Source organism: Salmo salar, unplaced genomic scaffold (genome assembly GCF_905237065.1).
Source record: "Salmo salar unplaced genomic scaffold, Ssal_v3.1, whole genome shotgun sequence".
Lineage (NCBI taxonomy): Eukaryota > Metazoa > Chordata > Actinopteri > Salmoniformes > Salmonidae > Salmo > Salmo salar.
In genome coordinates this window covers 3,420-25,284 of record NW_025548184.1, presented here as the reverse complement: position 1 = coordinate 25,284, position 21,865 = coordinate 3,420, and the positions used below count along the sequence as shown (strand labels likewise).

The 21,865-nt window shown below is 50.3% G+C and overlaps 1 protein-coding gene across 1 annotated transcript; it reads right to left on the bottom strand.

Annotated features, from left to right (window-relative positions):
- Nucleotides 1–518: 518 nt before the first annotated feature.
- On the bottom strand, nt 519–20,654 carry zgc:194209 (adipocyte plasma membrane-associated protein; the record flags this gene model as incomplete). The annotated part of the gene is given in 8 exon segments (XM_045712020.1): nt 519–1,560; nt 8,612–8,807; nt 10,482–10,642; nt 10,724–10,839; nt 13,238–13,390; nt 16,195–16,293; nt 16,468–16,589; nt 20,565–20,654. Coding segments are annotated over 8 exon segments (1,144 nt in total), but the record flags the coding sequence as incomplete, so codon positions are not given.
- Nucleotides 20,655–21,865: the final 1,211 nt, after the last annotated feature.

Sequence of the window (21,865 nt, the reverse complement as noted above, 5' to 3'; positions counted from 1 at the left end):
AGCCACGATTCCGTGAAACATAAGATGTTACAGTTTTTTGATGTCCCGTTGGAGAGGATATTCGTGATCGTACCTCGTCTAATTCATTGTCCAATGATTGCACGTTGGCGAGTAATATTGACGGTAACGGCAGCTCTCCCACTCGCCTTCTGCGGATCCGGACGAGGCATCCGGCTCTTCGTTCCTCAGCGTCGCTTCCTTTTTGCGAATAACCCGGGATGTCGGGCCCTGCGGGATGTTTGGAGAATATCGTGTGAGTCCTGCTTGTTGTTGTTGTAGAAACAATCTTTGGTCTCATCGCTGTCCTGATATCCAGAAGCTCTTTTCGGTCGTAAGAGACGGTGGCAGAAACATTATGGACAAAATACATTTAAGTCATTTAGCAGACGCTCTTATCCAGAGCGACTTACAAATTGGTGCATTCACCTTATGATATCCAGTGGAACAACCACTTTACAATAGTATATCTAAATCTTTTAAGGGGGGGGGTGTTAGAAGGATTACTATATCCTATCCCAGGTATTCCTTAAAGAGGTGGGGTTTCAAGTTTACAAATAACACGGGAAAAACATACACATAATAGAACAATTGGTTAGGAGACCGTAAAATGGCGGCCATCTCCTCCGGCGCCAACAGTGTGTGTGTGTGTGTGTGTGTGTGTGTGTGTGTGTGTGTGTGTGTGTGTGTGTGTGTGTGTGTGTGTGTGTGTGTGTGTGTGTGGCAGGCTTTCAATGATGGCAAAAAAACATTTGAGAGTTCGCTGATCCTGGTGCTAGAACGGGGTAGGTTGAATGTTTGAAGGGGTACGGGACAATAAAAGCAGGGTTGGTGGAGCGGACCACTGCTGTTCTGTCTCTCTGCTGCCCTCTACTGGTCCTAGTGGAGAACCTCAGTCAGAGCAGGGTTGGAGGAGAGGACCACTGCTGTTCTGGGCCCCTACCGTACCTCCTCCTCCTCCTCCTCCCAGTCTGGTATCTACAGTAGACCCAGGACCCCTACTGTACCTCCTCCTCCTCCTCCTCCTCCCAGTCTGTTATCTACAGTAGACCCAGGACCCCTACCGTACCTCCTCCTCCTCCTCCTCCCAGTCTGGTATCTACAGTAGACCCAGGACCCCTACCGTACCTCCTCCTCCTCCTCCTCCTCCCAGTCTGTTATCTACAGTAGACCCAGGACCCCTACCGTACCTCCTCCTCCTCCCAGTCTGTTATCTACAGTAGACCCAGGACCCCTACTGTACCTCCTCCTCCTCCCAGTCTGTTATCTACAGTAGACCCAGGACCCCTACCGTACCTCCTCCTCCCCCTCCTCCTCCCAGTCTGTTATCTACAGTAGACAGCTAGCGGTTAGCGGTTAGCTCCAGTCCTCCAGGACAGGGAGGAAGTGCAGGTCGGTGCTACCCAGGTAGAGTCTCCCCTGGTGGGCGAACACGTCGCTGACGGCCCAGGTCAGGCTGCCTGTAGGGTCATGGAGACTCCCCACCACCTCCCCTTCGCCGTCCAACTCCAACACCAGGCCGTATCTAGGCAACAGCATGTTGTACCAGCTCAGAGGAACCACCTGGAACAAAACGGGAACACGAACTCCGACCTTTAATACGTCACTTTATCATGGAAATACACCGGACAAAACATTAGGAACACCTTCCTCATATTGAGTTGCCCTCAGAACAGCCTCATTTCGTCGGGGACATGGACTCTACAAGGGTGTGGAAAGCGTTCCACATGGGAATGCTGGTCCATGTTAACTCCCACAGTTGGCTGGATGTCCTTTGGGTGGTGGACCGTTCTTGATACATACGGGAAACTGTTGAGCGTGGAAAAACCCAGCAACGTTGCAGTTCTTGACACAAACCGGTGCGCCTGGCACCTACTACCATACCCTGTTCAAAGGCACTTAAATATACTGCTCAAAAAAATAAAGGGAACACTTAAACAACACAATGTAACTCCAAGTCAACCACACTTCTGTGAAATCAAACTGTCCACTTAGGAAGCAACACTGATTGACAATACATTTCACATGCTGTTGTGCAAATGGAATAGACAACAGGTGGAAATTATAGGCAATTAGCAAGACACCCCCAATAAAGGAGTGGTTCAGCAGGTGGTGACCACAGACCACTTCTCAGTTCCTATGCTTCCTGGCTGATGTTTTGGTCACTTTTGAATGCTGGCGGTGCTTTCACTCTAGTGGTAGCATGAGACGGAGTCTACAACCCACACAAGTGGCTCAGGTAGTGCAGCTCATCCAGGATGGCACATCAATGCGAGCTGTGGCAAGAAGGTTTGCTGTGTCTGTCAGCGTAGTGTCCAGAGCATGGAGGCGCTACCAGGAGACAGGCCAGTACATCAGGAGACGAGGAGGAGGCCGTAGGAGGGCAACAACCCAGCAGCAGGACCGCTACCTCCGCCTTTGTGCAAGGAGGAGCAGGAGGAGCACTGCCAGAGCCCTGCAAAATGACCTCCAGCAGGCCACAAATGTGCATGTGTCTGCTCAAACGGTCAGAAACAGACTCCCTGAGGGTGGTATGAGGGCCTGACGTCCACAGGTGGGGGTTGTGCTTACAGCCAGGACGTTTGGCATTTGCCAGAGAACACCAAGATTGGCAAATTCGCCACTGGCGCCCTGTGCTCTTCACAGATGAAAGCAGGTTCACACTGAGCACATGTGACAGACGTGACAGAGTCTGGAGACGCCGTGGAGAACCTTCTGCTGCCTGCAACATCCTCCAGCATGACCGGTTTGGCGGTGGGTCAGTCATGGTGTGGGGTGGCATTTCTTTGGGGGGCCGCACAGCCCTCCATGTGCTCGCCAGAGGTAGCCTGACTGCCATTAGGTACCGAGATGAGATCCTCAGACCCCTTGTGAGACCATATGCTGGTGCGGTTGGCCCTGGGTTCCTCCTAATGCAAGACAATGCTAGACCTCATGTGGCTGGAGTGTGTCAGCAGTTCCTGCAAGAGGAAGGCATTGATGCTATGGACTGGCCCGCCCGTTCCCCAGACCTGAATCCAATTGAGCACATCTGGGACATCATGTCTCGCTCCATCCACCAACGCCACGTTGCACCACAGACTGTCCAGGAGTTGGCGGATGCTTTAGTCCAGGTCTGGGAGGAGATCCCTCAGGAGACCATCCGCCACCTCATCAGGAGCATGCCCAGGCGTTGTAGGGAGGTCATACAGGCACGTGGAGGCCACACACACTACTGAGCCTCATTTTGACTTGTTTTTAAGGACATTACATCAAAGTTGGATCAGCCTGTAGTGTGGTTTTCCACTTTAATTTTGAGTGTGACTCCAAATCCAGACCTCCATGGGTTGATAAATTGGATTTCCATTGATTATTTTTTGTGTGATTTTGTTGTCAGCACATTCAACTATGTAAAGAAAAAAGTATTTAATAAGATTATTTCTTTCATTCAGATCTAGGATGTGTTGTTTAAGTGTTCCCTTTATTTTTTGGAGCAGTGTATATTTTGTCTTGCCCCATTCACCCTCTGAATGGCACACATTCCCAGTTGTCTCAAACCTTAACCTCTATCACAGGTCCATAACGAATGTAGTTTTGTTCAAAAAAGCTCATCATTTATGTCCAAAAATCTCCGTCTCGTTAGCACATGATGTAAGCCAGCCGGACTTCTCGTCATGAACGAGGGGAAAAAATATATTTCCGTTCGTTCAAACATGTCAAACGTTGTATAGCATAAATCATTAGGGCCTTTTTTAACCAGAACATGAATAATATTCAAGGTGGACGAATGCATAGTCTTTTATAACGTATTGGAACGAGGGTACCCAACATGAAGTAGCGCGCCAGGTGTCTAATGGGACATCACCGTTCCATGGCTCTTGTTCGGTCAGATCTCCCTCCAGAAGACTCAAAACACTTTGTAAAGGCTGGTGACATCTAGTGGAAGCAATAGGAAGTGCCAAAATATTCCTAAACCCCTGTGTTTTTCAATGGGATAGGTTTAAAGTCAATACAACACATCAGGTATCCACTTCCTGTCAGAAAATGTCTCAGGGTTTTGCCTGCCAAATGAGTTCTGTTATACTCACAGACACCATTCAAACAGTTTTGGAAACTTTAGAGTGTTTTCTATCCATATATAATAAGTATATGCATATTCTAGTTACTGGGTAGGATTAGTAACCAGATTAAATCGGGTACATTTTTTTTTATCCAGACGTGCAAATGCTGCCCCCTAGACCCAACAGGTTAACAATCCTTCTTTAAAATCGGTCTCTTCCTCCACACTGATTGAAGTGGATTTAACGAGTGACATCAATAAGGGATCATATCTTTCACCTGGATTCACCTGGTCAGTCTAACGCCACGGAAAGAGCAGGTGTTCTTAATGTTTTGTCCACTAAGTGTATATTCCAGGAAACAAGCTTATTAAAATGAACTTATTATAAACGATATCATATTAAACCTGGAAACAACTACAGACTTTACTATTAGTATTATATACTATAATATTACTACAGCAATAGTACATTCCAGAAACAGGACTGTTTACATCCATTATCTCCTCTAGAATACCATGTTGCTGTCTGAATTATCTCTTGTATTTATCTCTACTAGAATACAGTGGCTTGCGAAAGTATTCACCCCTTAGGGATTTTTCCTATTTGGTTGCCTTGTAACCTGGGAATTAAAATACATTTTTTTTTGTGGCGTTTGTATCATTTTGATTTACACAACATGACGACCACTTTTGAAGATGCAAAATATTTGTTATTGTGAAACAAACAAGAAATAAGACAAAAAAACAACTGAAAACTTGAGCGTGCATAACTATTCACCCCCCCTCCCAAAGTCAATACTTTGTAGAGCCACCTTTCCTTCTGCAGCAATTACAGCTGCAAGTCTCTGGGGTATGTCTCTATAAGCTTGGCACATTTAGCCACTGGGATTTCTGTCCCCATTCTTCAAGGCTAAACTGCTCCAGCTCCTTCAAGTTGGATGGGTTCCTGCTGGTGTACAGCAATCTTTAAGTCATACCACAGATTCTGAATTGGATTGAGGTCTGGTCATTGACTAGGCCATTCCAAGACATTTAAATGTTTCCCCTTAAACCACTCGAGTGTTGTTTTAGCAGTATGCTTAGGGTCATTGTCCTGCTGAAAGATGAACCTCCGTCCCAGTCTCAAATCTCTGGAAGACTGAAACAAGTTTCCCTCAAGAATTTCCCTGTATTTAACGCTATCCATTAATCCATCAATTCTGACCAGTTTCCCAGTCCCTGCCGATGGAAAAACATCCCCCACAGCATGATGCTGCCACCATCATGCTTCACTGTGGGGATGGTAATCTCGGGGTGATGAGAGGTGTTGGGTTTGCGCCAGGCATAGCGTTTTCCTTGATGGCCAAAAAGCTCAATTTTAGTCTCATCTGACCAGAGTACTTTCTTCCGTATGTTTGGGGAGTCTCCCACATGCCTTTTGGTGAACACCAAATGTATTTGCTTATTTTTTTCTTTAACCAAAGGCATTTTTTTCTGGCCGCTCTTCCGTGAAGCCCAGCTCTGTAGAGTGTACGGCTTAAAGTGGTCCTATGGACAGATACTCCAATCTCCGCTGTGGAGGTTTGCAGCTCCTTCAGGGTTTATCTTTGGTCTCTTTGTTGCCTCTCTGATTAATGCCCTCCTTGCCTGGTCCGTGAGTTTTGGTGGGCGGCCCTCTCTTGGCAGGTTTGTCGTGGTGCCATATTCTTTCCATTTTTTAATAATGGATTTAACGGTGCTCCGTGAGGATGTTCAAAGTTTCTGATATTGTTTTTATAACCCAACCCTGATCTGTACTTCTCCACAACTTTGTCCCTGACCTGTTTGGAGAGCTCCTTGGTCTTCATGGTGCCGCTTGCTTGGTGGTGTTGCAGACTCTGGGGCCTTTCAGAACAGGTGTGTATATCTACTGAGATCATGTGACACTTAGATTGCACACAGGTGGACTTTATTTAACTAATTATGTGACTTGTGAAGGTAATTGGTTGCACCAGATCTTATTTAGGGGCTTCATAGTAAATGGGGTGAATACATATGAACACACCACTTTTCCGTACATTTTTGTTGAATTTTTTTAAAACAAGTTATTTTTCTCATTTCACTTCACCAATTTGGACTATTTGGTGTTTGTCCATTACATGAAATCCAAATAAAAATGCATTGAAATTACAGGTTGTAATGTAACAAAATAAGAAAAACACCAACGGGGGGGGGGGTGAATACTTTAGCAAGGCCCTGTATCATGTTGCTGTTCTGAATCATCTCTTGAAGGAGTCTCTCTGTCCTGGCAGATTACTCTCTCTAGTCTCACTGCAGCCTGGAACAAAGACAACACAGGGGCTGTGGAGAGAGGTTTACCACACAGGGACTGTGGGAGAGAGGTTTACCACACAGGGAGGTGGGAGAGGTTTACCACACAGGGAGGTGGGAGAGAGGTTTACCACACAGGGACGTGGGGGAGAGAGGTTTACCACACAGGGACTGTGGAGAGAGGTTTACCACACAGGGACGTGGGAGAGAGGTTTACCACACAGGGACGTGGGGGAGAGAGGTTTACCACACAGGGAGGTGGGAGAGAGGTTTACCACACAGGGAGGTGGGGAGAGAGGTTTACTACACAGGGACTGTGGAGAGAGGTTTACCACACAGGGACGTGGGAGAGGTTTACCACACAGGGAGGTGGGAGAGAGGTTTACCACACAGGGACGTGGGAGAGAGGTTTACCACACAGGGACTGTGGAGAGAGGTTTACCACACAGGGACGTGGGGAGAGGTTTACCACACAGGGAGGTGGGAGAGAGGTTAACCACACAGGGACGTGGGGAGAGGTTTACCACACAGGGAGGTGGGAGAGAGGTTAACCACACAGGGGCTGTGGAGAGAGGTTTACCACACAGGGAGGTGGGAGAGAGGTTTACCACACAGGGAGGTGGGGAGAGAGGTTTACCACACAGGGACGTGGGAGAGAGGTTTACCACACAGGGACTGTGGGAGAGAGGTTTACCACACAGGGAGGTGGGAGAGAGGTTTACCACACAGGGACTGGGAGAGAGGTTTACCACACAGGGAGGAGGGAGAGAGGTTTACCACACAGGGACGTGGGAGAGAGGTTTACTACACAGGGAGGTGGGAGAGAGGTTTACCTCACAGGGAGGTGGGAGAGAGGTTTACCACACAGGGACGTGGGAGAGAGGTTTATCACACAGGGAGGTGGGAGAGAGGTTTACCACACAGGGAGGTGGGAGAGAGGTTTTACCACACAGGGAGATGGGGAGAGAGGTTTACCACACAGGGACGTGGGAGAGAGGTTTACCACACAGGGACGTGGGAGAGAGGTTTACTACACAGGGACTGGGAGAGAGGTTTACCACACAGGGAGGTGGGAGAGAGGTTTACCACACAGGGAGGTGGGGAGAGAGGTTAACCACACAGGGACGTGGGAGAGAGGTTTACCACACAGGGAGGTGGGAGAGAGGTTTACCACACAGGGAGGTGGGGAGAGAGGTTTACCACACAGGGAGGTGGGGAGAGAGAGGTTTACCACACAGGGAGGTGGGAGAGAGGTTAACCACACAGGGAGGTGGGAGAGAGGTTTACCACACAGGGACGTGGGAGAGAGGTTTACCTCACAGGGAGGTGGGAGAGAGGTTTACCACACAGGGAGGTGGGGAGAGAGGTTTACCACACAGGGACTGTGGGAGAGAGGTTTACCACACAGGGAGGTGGGAGAGAGGTTTACCACAGAGGGGCTGTGGAGAGAGGTTTACCACACAGGGAGATGGGAGAGAGGTTTACCACACAGGGACGTGGGAGAGAGGTTTACCACAGAGGGGCTGTGGAGAGAGGTTTACCACACAGGGAGATGGGAGAGAGGTTTACCACACAGGGACGTGGGAGAGAGGTTTACCACACAGGGAGGTGGGAGAGAGGTTTACCACACAGGGAGGTGGGAGAGAGGTTTACCACACAGGGACGTGGGGAGAGGTTTACCACACAGGGAGGTGGGAGAGAGGTTTACCCACACAGGGACGTGGGGAGAGAGAGGTTTACCACACAGGGAGGTGGGAGAGAGGGGACGTGGGAGAGAGGTTTACCACACAGGGAGGTGGGAGAGAGGGGACGTGGGAGAGAGGTTTACCACACAGGGACGTGGGGAGAGAGTTTTACCACACAGGGAGGTGGGAGAGAGGTTTACCACACAGGGACTGGGAGAGAGGTTTACCACACAGGGAGGTGGGAGAGAGGTTTACCACACAGGGACGTGGGGGAGAGAGGTTTACCACACAGGGAGGTGGGAGAGAGGTTTACCACACAGGGACGTGGGAGAGAGGTTTACCACACAGGGAGGTGGGAGAGAGGTTTACCACACAGGGAGGTGGGAGAGAGGTTTACCACACAGGGACGTGGGAGAGAGGTTAACCACACAGGGAGGTGGGAGAGAGGTTTACCACACAGGGACGTGGGAGAGAGGTTTACCACACAGGGACTGGGAGAGAGGTTTACCACACAGGGAGGTGGGAGAGAGGTTTACCACACAGGGACGTGGGAGAGAGAGGTTTACAACAGAATGATGATGATGATGATGGTGAAACTAACCTTAGCCAGAAAGCGTTTGACCGCTGGGTACGGACCAATCAGGTCCAGGAACGGAGGCACGAGCTTCCTGAAGCGTGTGGTCGTCAGGCCAACCAGGAAGGTTCCACGGTCGCTAAGGCGGATGTTGTCAGGGTAACCGGGCATATTGTTCAGGATGACCTCCTTGGTGCCAGCCTTGGGGCCTGTCAGCCAGTATCTACAGAGGGAGGGAGGGAGGGAGGCAGGGAGGCAGGGAGGGAGGGGGGAGGGAGGAGGGAGGAGGGGAGGGAGGGAGGGAGGAAGGGAGGTGGGGAGGGAGGGAGGGAGGGGGAGGGAGGGAGGAGGGAGGGAGGGAGGGAGGAAGGGAGGTGGGGAGGGAGGGAGGGAGGGGAGGAGGGAGGGAGGGGAGGCAGGGAGGGAGGGAGGGAGGGGAGGAGGGAGGGAGGGGAGGCAGGGAGGGAGGGAGGGAGGCGGGGAGGGAGGGAGGGAGGGAGGGAGGGGAGGCAGGGAGGGAGAGGGGGAGGGAGGCAGGGAGGAGGGAGGCAGAGGGGGAGGGAGGGAGGGAGGGAGGGAGGAAGGGAGGGGGGAGGCAGGGGAGGGGAGGCAGGGAGGGAGGGAGGGAGGGAGGAGGGAGGCAGAGGGGGAGGGAGGGAGGGGAGGGGGAGGGAGGAGGGAGGGAGGGAGGGAGGGAGGGAGAGAGAGGGGGAGGCAGGGAGGGAGGGAGGGAGGGAGGCAGGGAGGAGGGAGGCAGGGAGGGAGAGAGGGAGGGAGGGAGGGGAGGCAGGGAGGGAGGGAGGCAGGGAGGAGGGAGGGAGGGAGGGAGGGAGGGGAGGGAGGCAGGGAGGAGGGAGGCAGGGAGGGAGAGAGGGAGGGAGGGAGGGAGGGAGGGGAGGCAGGGAGGGAGAGAGGGAGGGAGGAGGGAGGAAGGGAGAGAGAGAGAGGCAGGGAGGAGGGAGGCAGGGAGGGGGAGGCAGGCAGGGAGGGAGAGAGAGAGGGAGGCAGGGAGGAAGGGAGAGAGAGAGGCAGGGAGGAGGGAGGCAGGGAGGGAGGGAGGGGGGAGGCAGGCAGGGAGGGAGAGAGGGAGGCAGGGAGGGAGAGAGGGAGGGAGGCAGGGAGGGAGAGGGGAGGGAGGGAGGCAGGGAGAGAGGCAGGGAGGGGAGGGAGGCAGGCAGGGAGGGAGGCAGGGAGGGAGGCAGGGAGGGAGGGAGGCAGGGAGGAGGGAGGGAGGGAGGGAGGGAGGGAGGGGAGGGAGGCAGGGAGGAGGGAGGCAGGGAGGGAGAGAGGGAGGGAGGGAGGGAGGGAGGGGAGGCAGGGAGGGAGAGAGGGAGGGAGGAGGGAGGAAGGGAGAGAGAGAGAGGCAGGGAGGAGGGAGGCAGGGAGGGGGAGGCAGGCAGGGAGGGAGAGAGAGAGGGAGGCAGGGAGGAAGGGAGAGAGAGAGGCAGGGAGGAGGGAGGCAGGGAGGGAGGGAGGGGGAGGCAGGCAGGGAGGGAGAGAGGGAGGCAGGGAGGGAGAGAGGGAGGGAGGCAGGGAGGGAGAGGGGAGGGAGGGAGGCAGGGAGAGAGGCAGGGAGGGGAGGGAGGCAGGCAGGGAGGGAGGGAGGGAGGGAGGCAGGGAGGGAGGGATGGAGGGAGGGAGGGGGAGGAAGGGAGGGAGAGAGGGGGAGAGAACAATGAGTGTCAGAACAAAAGGCCTGTCTGTACTGTGAGGGCTCCTCTGTCCTGCAGATCAGCCACCTCTGATAACACAGTGATATTTACATGTTAAAACACTGTCCTCCGTTTCTGTGTGTGTGTGTGTGTGTGTGTGTGTGTGTGTGTGTGTGTGTGTGTGTGTGTGTGTGTGTGTGTGTGTGTGTGTGTGTGTGTGTGTGTGCGCGTGTGTGTGTGTGTACCTGAGGACACACCCGATGCTGGTCTCGGCCAGCAGCAGGAAGCTCTCGTCAGGTGACAGGGCGATGCCATTGGGCATGTACAGACCGTCCAGTAGGACACCCACGCGCCCTGACGCAGGGTCAAAGGTCAGGAGACGACCCAGAGCGTTGGTCTCTATCACCTAGACGTTAGAGGTCAGGGGTTACAGAGCGGGAAATAAAGAACAACGGTGATTTCTGGGGAATAACAGAAAGCGCCAGACCTCCAGTTTAACGTGCCGTCGTCCCCAGCGAGAGGAGGAGTCCGTAAAGTAAATGATCCCAGTCTGAGAGGAGATCTCCAGCCCGTTCAGGAACGAGAACGGGATCCCGTCAGCTCCTACAGCACAGAGATATTCCATATGTTAACTGGATTAGCATCACAGCACAGAGATATTCCATATGTTAACTGGATTAGCATCACAAGCACAGAGATATTCCATATGTTAACTGGATTAGCATCACAGCACAGAGATATTCCATATGTTAACTGGATTAGCATCACAGCACAGAGATATTCCATATGTTAACTGGATTAGCATCACAAGCACAGAGATATTCCATATGTTAACTGGATTAGCATCACAAGCCTGAGATATTCCATATGTTAACTGGATTAGCATCACAAGCCTGAGATATTCCATATGTTAACTGGATTAGCATCACAGCACAGAGATATTCCATATGTTAACTGGATTAAATGTTATTCAATGTGTTTCTATGGGCTAATAGCAGTAATCTGTTATTCAATGTGTTTCTATTGGCTAATAGCAGTAATCTGTTATTCAATGTGTTTCTATTGGCTAATAGCAGTAATCTGTTATTCAATGTGTTTCTATTGGCTAATAGCAGTAATCTGTTATTCAATGTGTTTCTATGGGCTAATAGCAGTAATCTGTTATTCAATGTGTTTCTATGGGCTAATAGCAGTAATCTGTTATTCAATGTGTTTCTATTGGCTAATAGCAGTAAGGACTATCTGTTACAGGCTGACTACACCGCTCGCATCGAGTGCGCGAGCGTTGCAAAATAAATTTAGAAATCTATATTATTCAATTATTGCGCGCGTCTGCGTTGCCAAGGGCTAAAATAGAAGTCAGTTCTATTTCTGACGCAGATCGCACTGCAAGTCCTGCCTCTCCCATCTCCTCATTGGTCTATAGAAGCAGGTACCCACGTGCCATCTCCTCATTGGTTATACCCACGTGGGTGACTGAAAGACGAATGAGGTCAGTGGCGGTAATGCACCTAATTTATGAAAGTTGCCAATCGCAATATAAAGTCAAGAGAAGAAAAATCCTGGAAGGAGGAGAGATGACTAGAAACGATTCAGTTGATCGTTTTGTGTGGATTAATTGTCGGAGTCGAGGACCTTGTGCATTTCAGGTAAAATAACACCCTAATGTTTATATCCCAGGACAAATCAGCTAGCAAGTGCAAGCTGTCCACACAGGGGCATTACCTGTCTGACGTTACCTGTCTTGCTGTCCAGTAGCAGGGTCTTGCTGTCCAGTCTGGGGGGTAGGGGACAGTACCTGTCTTGCTGTCCAGTCTGGGGGTTAGGGGACGTTACCTGTCTTGCTGTCCAGTCTGGGGGTAGGGGACGTTACCTGTCTTGCTGTCCAGTCTGGGAGTTAGGGGACATTACCTGTCTTGCTGTCCAGTCTGGGGGTAGGGGACGTTACCTGTCTTGCTGTCCAGTCTGGGGGTTAGGGGACATTACCTGTCTTGCTATCCAGTCTGGGGGTTAGGGGACGTTACCTGTCTTGCTGTCCAGTCTGGGGGTTAGGGGACGTTACCTGTCTTGCTGTCCAGTCTGGGAGTTAGGGGACATTACCTGTCTTGCTGTCCAGTCTGGGGGTTAGGGGACATTACCTGTCTTGCGTCCAGTCTGGGAGTTAGGGGACATTACCTGTCTTGCTGTCCAGTCTGGGGGTAGGGGACATTACCTGTCTTGCTGTCCAGTCTGGGGGTAGGGGAGGTTACCTGTCTTGCTGTCCAGTCTGGGGGTAGGGGACGGTACCTGTCTTGTGTCCAGTCTGGGAGTTAGGGGACGTTACCTGTCTTGCTGTCCAGTCTGGGGGTTAGGGGAGGTTACCTGTCTTGCTGTCCAGTCTGGGAGTAGGGGACGGTACCTGTCTTGTGTCCAGTCTGGGGGTAGGGGACGTTACCTGTCTTGCTGTCCAGTCTGGGGGTTAGGGAGGTTACCTGTCTTGCTGTCCAGTCTGGGGGTTAGGGGACGTTACCTGTCTTGCTGTCCAGTCTTCCAGTCTGGGGTAGGGGACGTTACCTGTCTTGCTGTCCAGTCTGGGGGTAGGGGACGTTACCTGTCTTGCTGTCCAGTCTGGGGTTAGGGGACGTTACCTGTCTTGCTGTCCAGTCTGGGGGTAGGGGACGTTACCTGTCTTGCTGTCCAGTCTGGGGGTAGGGGACGTTACCTGTCTTGCTGTCCAGTCTGGGGGTAGGGGACGGTACCTGTCTTGCTGTCCAGTCTGGGGGGTAGGGGACGGTACCTGTCTTGTGTCCAGTCTGGGGGGTAGGGGACGGTACCTGTCTTGTGTCCAGTCTGGGGGTAGGGGAGGTTACCTGTCTTGCTGTCCAGTAGCAGGGTCTTGTGTCCAGTCTGGGGGTAGGGGACGGTACCTGTCTTGCTGTCCAGTAGCAGGGTCTTGTGTCCAGTCTGGGGGTAGGGGACGGTACCTGTCTTGCTGTCCAGTCTGGGAGTTAGGGGACATTACCTGTCTTGCTGTCCAGTAGCAGGGTCTTGTGTCCAGTCTGGGGGTCAACAGAAAACAGTCCAAAGTAGGAGTCCACTACGATCAGCTGACCACCACTGTCCAACCGCACCCCATGAGGACGACCACAGACTGGCTCATAGTCTGTACTGCTCCCTAGAGGAACCAACAGAGATAACATCATAGTCTGTCCTGTTACCTAGACGACCAACAGAGATAACACCATAGGACCAACAGAGATAACACCATAGGACCAACAGAGATAACACCATAGGACCAACAGAGATAACACCATAGGACCAACAGAGATAACACCATAGGACCAACAGAGATAACACCATAGGACCAACAGAGATAACACCATAGGACCAACAGAGATAACACCATAGGACCAACAGAGATAACACCATAGGACCAACAGAGATAACACCATAGGACCAACAGAGATAACACCATAGGACCAACAGAGATAACACCATAGGACCAACAGAGATAACACCATAGGACCAACAGAGATAACACCATAGGACCAACAGAGATAACACCATAGGACCAACAGAGATAACACCATAGGACCAACAGAGATAACACCATAGGACCAACAGAGATAACACCATAGGACCAACAGAGATAACACCATAGGACCAACAGAGATAACACCATAGGACCAACAGAGATAACACCATAGGACCAACAGAGATAACACCATAGGACCAACAGAGATAACACCACAGGACCAACAGAGATAACACCATAGGACCAACAGAGATAACACCATAGGACCAACAGAGATAACACCATAGGACCAACAGAGATAACACCATAGGACCAACAGAGATAACACCATAGGACCAACAGAGATAACACCATAGGACCAACAGAGATAACACCATAGGACCAACAGAGATAACACCATAGGACCAACAGAGATAACACCATAGGACCAACAGAGATAACACCATAGGACCAACAGAGATAACACCATAGGACCAACAGAGATAACACCATAGGACCAACAGAGATAACACCATAGGACCAACAGAGATAACACCATAGGACCAACAGAGATAACACCATAGGACCAACAGAGATAACACCATAGACCACACACACACACACACACACACACACACACACACACACACACAATCTGACACTCACACACACACACACACACACACACACACACACACACACACACACAATCTGGCACACACAACCTGGCACACACACACACACACACACACACACACACACACACACACACACACACACACACACATACACACACACACACACACACACACACACACACACACAATCTGGCACACACAACCTGGCACACACACACACACACACACACACACACACACACACACACACACACACACACACACATACACACACACACACACACACACACACACACACACACACACACAGAGTGTCAGGGTTCCACACCAGGGGTTCCACTCCACCAGAAGACAGAGTGTCAGGGTTCCACACCAGGGGTTCCACTCCACCAGAAGACAGAGTGTCAGGGTTCCACACCAGGGGTTCCACTCCACCAGAAGACAGAGTGTCAGGGTTCCACACCAGGGGTTCCACTCCACCAGAAGACAGAGTGTCAGGGTTCCACACCAGGGGTGCACTCCACCAGAAGACAGAGTGTCAGGGTTCCACACCAGGGGTGCACTCCACCAGAAGACAGAGTGTCAGGGTTCCACACCAGGGGTGCACTCTGAAACATTCAGGTCCTCCTCCTTTTCTAAATGTTCTCTCACCTGTTTCATACCTACTGAACTGAACACAGCCCTGTAGAGCCCAGACAGATTCCATCATACAGCAATAAGCCTGCTAGAAGTACTGATCCCACTCCTACTACTGTTAGCTAGCCAGGTAGCCATGAAGAACTGTTAGCTAGCCAGATAGCCATGAAGAATTGTTAGCTAGCCAGATAGCCATGAAGAGTTGTTAGCTAGCCAGATAGCCATGAAGAATTGTTAGCCAGAAATAGCCATGAAGAATTGTTAGCCAGAAATAGCCATGAAGAACTGTTAGCTAGCCAGATAGCCATGAAGAATTGTTAGCTAGCCAGATAGCCATGAAGAATTGTTAGCTATCCAGATAGCCATGAAGAATTGTTAGCTAGCCAGATAGCCATGAAGAGTTGTTAGCTAGCCAGATAGCCATGAAGAGTTGTTAGCTAGCCAGATAGCCATGAAGAACTGTTAGCTAGCCAGATAGCCATGAAGAATTGTTAGCTAGCCAGATAGCCATGAAGAACTGTTAGCTAGCCAGATAGCCATGAAGAATTGTTAGCTAGCCAGATAGCCATGAAGAACTGTTAGCTAGCCAGATAGCCATGAAGAACTGTTAGCTAGCCAGATAGCCATGAAGAATTGTTAGCTATCCAGATAGCCATGAAGAATTGTTAGCTAGCCAGATAGCCATGAAGAATTGTTAGCTAGCCAGATAGCCATGAAGAATTGTTAGCCAGAAATAGCCATGAAGAATTGTTAGCCAGAAATAGCCATGAAGAACTGTTAGCTAGCCAGATAGCCATGAAGAATTGTTAGCTAGCCAGATAGCCATGAAGAATTGTTAGCTAGCTACCCACGAAGAATTGACATCCATCTTGCATAATATTAGTTTTAGATAGTTTAACAGGCAAAAATGATCTGGTTAGCTACATTATTACGAAGGCTGGAAGACAGTTCAGTGAATGGGTAAGTCCATAGGGCTAACTGGCTAGCTAGCTAGCCACTATGAAAATGTCCCATGTGGGTGATGAGTTAGCGTTAGTTAGCGTTAGGGTTGGTTAGTTAGTTAGTTAGTTACTGACCACACTCCTGTAAGTCCTGTCCCATGTGGGTGATGAGTTAGGGTTAGTTAGCGTTAGGGTTGGTTAGCGTTAGGGTTAGTTAGCGTTAAGGTTGGTTAGTTAGTTAGTTACTGACCACACTCCTGCAAGTCCTGTCCCATGTGGGCGATGAGGGTCAGAGTCTCCTGGTGGATCCTCCACAGCTTCCCATCCACCGTCCCTGTGTACACGTTACCTAGGAGACGCCAGGGGTTAAAGGTCAGGGGTCAGAGAGTCCGCAGGTTCTCGTAACAGTGGTAGGGGATCTACCACGGTCATATAAAACACTGACGAGGCGGATGTAAGACAAACAGACGCGATTAAATTAAAAACATGCTGAATGAAAAACAACTCAGGCAAGAGTTCTTACCCTCCTGGTCAGCAGTGAAGGATTCTGGTCCGTGTAGTTGTCCAGTGAACAGCCTGCGTCCGTTCTGTAGTCTGGTGTTGACAGCCAGTGGGCCCTCCAGGAGCGGAGGGGGTCCCTTGAATCTGACAGACAATAACTCTTTAACCTTTAACCCCTAATCTGACAGACAATAACCTTTAACCCCTAATCTGACAGACAATAACCTTTAACCCCTAATCTGACAGACAATAACCTTTAACCCCTAATCTGACAGACAATAACCCTTTAACCCCTAATCTGACAGACAATAACCTTTAACCTTTAACCCCTAATCTGACAGACAATAACTCTTTAATCCTTTAACCCCTAATCTGACAGACAATAACCTTTAACCCCTAATCTGACAGACAATAACCCTTTAACCCCTAATCTGACAGACAATAACCTTTAACCCCTAATCTGACAGACAATAACCTTTAACCCCTAATCTGACAGACAATAACTCTTTAACCTTTAACCCCTAATCTGACAGACAATAACCTTTAACCCCTAATCTGACAGACAATAACTCTTTAACCTTTAACCCCTAATCTGACAGACAATAACTCTTTAACCTTTAACCCCTAATCTGGCAGACAATAACCTTTAACCCCTAATCTGACAGACAATAACCCTTTAACCCCTAATCTGACAGACAATAACCTTTAACCTTTAACCCCTAATCTGACAGACAATAACTCTTTAACCTTTAACCCCTAATCTGACAGACAATAACTCTTTAACCTTTAACCCCTAATCTGACAGACAATAACTCTTTAACCTTTAACCCCTAATCTGACAGACAATAACCTTTAACCCCTAATCTGACAGACAATAACCCTTTAACCCCTAATCTGACAGACAATAACCTTTAACCCCTAATCTGACAGACAATAACCTTTAACCCCTAATCTGACAGACAATAACTCTTTAACCTTTAACCCCTAATCTGACAGACAATAACCTTTAACCCCTAATCTGACAGACAATAACTCTTTAACCTTTAACCCCTAATCTGACAGACAATAACTCTTTAACCTTTAACCCCTAATCTGACAAAGAGTCAATATTTACAGTGTTGACCCTTCTTTTTCATGACCTCTGCAATCCGCCCTGACATGCTGTCAATTAACTTCTGGGCCACATCCTGACTGATGGCAGCCCATTGTTGCATAATCAATGCTTGGAGTTTGCCAGAATTTGTGGGTTTTTGTTTGTCCACCCGCCTCTTGAGGATTGACCACAAGTTCTCAGTGGGATTAAATTCTGGGGAGTTTTCTGGCCACGGACCCAAAATATCGATGTTTTGTTCCCCGAGCCACTTAGTTATCACTTTTGCCTGATGGCAAGGTGCTCCATCATGCTGGAAAAGGCATTGTTCGTCACCAAACTGTTCCTGGATGGTTGGGAGAAGTTGCTCTCGGAGGATGTGTTGGTACCATTCTTTATTCATGGCTGTGTTCTTAGGCCAAACTGTGAGTGAGCCCACTCCCTTGGCTGAGAAGCAACCCCACACATGAATGGTCTCAGGATGCTTTACTGTTGGCATGACACAGGACTGATGGTAGCGCTCACCTTGTCTTCTCCGGACAAACTTTTTTCCAGATGCCCCAAACAATTGGAAAGGGGATTCATCAGAGAAAATGACTTTACCCAGTCCTCAGCAGTCCAATCCCTGTACCTTTGTAACAATATCAATCTGTCCCTGATGTTTTTCCTGGAGAGAAGTGGCTTCTTTGCTGCCCTTCTTGACACCAGGCCATCCTCCAAAAGTCTTCGCCTCACTGTGCATGCAGATGCACTCACACCTGCCTGCTGCCATCCCTGAGCAAGCTCTGTACTGGTGGTGCCCCGATCCCGCAGCTGAATCAACTTTAGGAGACGGTCCTGGCGCTTGCTGGACTTTCTTGTGTGCCCTGAAGCCTTCTTCACAACAATTGAACCACTCTCCTTGAAGTTCTTGATGATCCGATAAATGGTTGATTTGGGTGCAATCTTACTGGCAGCAATATCCTTGCCTGTGAAGACCTTTTTGTGCAAAGCAATGATGACGGCACGTGTTTCCTTGCAGGTAACCATGGCTGACAGAGGAAGAACAATGATTCCAAACACCACCCTCCTTTTGAAGCTTCCAGTCTGTTATTCGAACTCAATCAGCATGACAGAGTGATCTCCAGCCTTGTCCTCGTCAACACTCACACCTGTGTTAACGAGAGAATCACTGACATGATGTCAGCTGGTCCTTTTGTGGCAGGGCTGAAATGCAGTGGAAATGTTTTGGGGGGATTCGGTTAATTTGCGTGGCAAAGAGGGACTTTGCAATTAATTGCAATTCATCTGATCACTCTTCATAACATTATGGAGTATATGCAAATTGCCATCATACAATCTGAGGCAGCAGACTTTGTGAAAATGAATATTTGTGTCATTCTCAAAACCTTTGGCCACGACTGTAGTTGAGGTAATATGTACATGTAAGTGGAGGTAAAGTGACTATGCATAGATAATAAACAGCGAGTAGCAGCAGTGTTAAAACAAAGGGGGTCAATGTAAATATTCTGGGTGACCATTTAATTAACTGGTCAGCAGTCTGATGGCTTGGGGGTAGATGCTGTTCAGCAGTCTGATGGCTTGGGGGTAGAAGCTGTTCAGCAGTCTGATGGCTTGGGGGTAGAAGCTGTTCAGCAGTCTGACGGCTTTCAGCATTCTGATGGCTTGGGGGTAGAAGCTGTTCAGCAGTCTGATGGCTTGGGGATAGAAGCTGTTCAGCAGTCTGATGGCTTGGGGGTAGAAGCTGTTCAGCAGTCTGATGGCTTGGGGGTAGAAGCTGTTCAGCAGTCTGATGGCTTGGGGGTAGAAGCTGTTCAGCAGTCTGATGGCTTGGGGGTAGAAGCTGTTCAGCAGTCTGATCTGATGGCTTGGGGGTAGAAGCTTTTAAGGAGCCTTTTGGACCCAGACTTGGCATTCCGGTACCGCTTGCCATGCAGTAGCAGAGAGAAAAGTCTGTGACTAGGGTGGCTGGGGTCTTTGACCATTTTTAGGCCCTTCCTCTGACACCGCCTGGTATAGAGGTCCTGGAAGGCAGGAAGCTTGGCCCCAGTGATGTACTGGGCCGTTCGCACTACCCTCTGTAGTGCCTTGTGGTCGGATGTCATACCAGCCGGTGATGCAACCTGTCAGGATGCTCTCGATGGCGCAGCTGTATAACTTTTTGAGGAACTGAGGACCCATGCCAAATATTTTCAGTTTCCTGAGGGGGAATAGGCGTTGTCGTGCCCTCTTCACGACTGTCTTGGTGTGTTTGGACCATTCTAGTTTGTTGGTGATGTTGATGCCAAGGAACTTGAAGCTCTCAACCTGCTCCACTACAGCCCCGTCGATGAGACTGGGGGCGTGCTCAGTCCTCCTTTTCCTGTAGTGCACGATCATCTCCTTTATCTTGATCACGTTGAGGGAGAGGTTGTTATTCTGGCACCACACGGCCAGGTCTCTGACCTCCTCCCTATAGGCTGTCTAATTATTGTCGGTGATCAGGCCTACCACTGTTGTGTTGTCGGTAAACATAATGATGGTGTTGGAGTCGTGTTTGGCCGTGCAGTCATGAGTGAACAGGGAGTACAGGACTGAGCACGCACCCCTGAGGGGCCCCCGTGTTGAGGATCAGCGTGGCGGATGTGTTGTTACCTACCCTTACCACCTGGGGGCGACCCGTCAGGAAGTCCAGGATCCAGTTACAGAGGGAGGTGTTTAGTCCCAGGGTCCTTAGCTTAGTGATGAGCTTTGAGGGCACTATGGTGTTGAACGCTGAGCTGTAGTCAATGAACAGCATTCTCACATAGGTGTTCCTTTTGTCCAGGTGGGAAAGGGCAGTGTGGAGTACAATAGAGATTGCATCATATGCGGATCTGTTGGGGGCGGTATGCAAATTGGAGTGGGTCTAGTGTTTCTGGGATGATGGTGTTGACGTGAGCCATGACCAGCCTTTCAAAGCACTTCATGGCTACGGACGTGAGTGTTAGTTTGCGAAGCCCTGCCACATCCGACGAGCATCAGAGCCGGTGTGGTGTGTCTGTACTTACGTGTAAGGCTGAGGGTCTATGGGCGAGGGGAGGAAGTAGATCCACACAGCCACAGATAGCAGGACCACTAATATCGCTCTCTTCCCCAGCCTGAAGACAGGAGACAACACAACAGATAATCACATATACACTGAGTGAACAAAAACGTTAAGAACACCGTCCTAATATTGAGTTGCACTCAGAACAGCCTCATTTCGACGGGGCATGGGACTCTACAAGGGTGTCGAAAGCGTTCCACATGGGAATGTTGGCCCATGTTGACTCCCACAGCTTCCCATAGTTGTGTCCAGTTGGCTGGATGTCCTTTGGGTGGTGGACCATTCTTGATACACAAAGGAAACTGTTGAGCGTAAAAATAAAATAAAAAAAACAGCAGCGTTGTCGTTCTTGACACACTCAAACCGGTGCACCTGGCACCTACTACCATAACCCGTTCAAAGGCACTTAAATATTTTCCTCTTGCCCGTTCACCCTCTGAACGGGGCACACATACACAATCCATGTCTCAACTGTCTCGAGGTTTAAAAAAAATATATTGAACCTGTCTCCTCCCTTTCATCTACACTGATTGTTTTATCTCCTGTCTTCTGTCTCTGGTGTTGTGTTTTACCTCCATGTCATCCCCCCCCCCACCCCACCACACCTCCCTGCTCCCCCCCACCACCCAGCCTATCCCAGGGGGCATTGCTTTCCAGCTGCAGGAAATATGCACTCTGTCTGGCTACAGGACAAATGGTACAGTATGTTATGTCGGATCCCTTATCTGACTGGCCTACTCGTCCTCCCTACCTCTGAGGAAGCACAGTTCCCGCTCATCCACCTCTGGCCTGCTGGCCTCCCTACCTCTGAGGAAGCACAGCTCCCGCTCATCCAACTCTGGCCTGCTCGTCCTCCCTACCTCTGAGGAAGCACAGTTCCCGCTCATTCACCTCTGGCCTGCTGGCCTCCCTACCTCTGAGGAAGCACAGTTCCCGCTCATCCAACTCTGGCCTGCTCGTCCTCCCTACCTCTGAGGAAGCACAGTTCCCGCTCATCCACCTCTGGCCTGCTGGCCTCCCTACCTCTGAGGAAGCACAGTTCCCGCTCATCCAGCTACCTACTCATCCACCTCTGGCCTGCTGGCCCCCCCCTACCTCTGAGGAAGCACAGTTCCCGCTCATCCACCTCTGGCCTGCTGGCCTCCCTACCTCTGAGGAAGCACAGTTCCCGCTCATCCACCTCTGGCCTGCTCGCCTCCCTACCTCTGAGGAAGCACAGTTCCCGCTCATCCACCTCTGGCCTGCTCGCCCCCCTACCTCTGA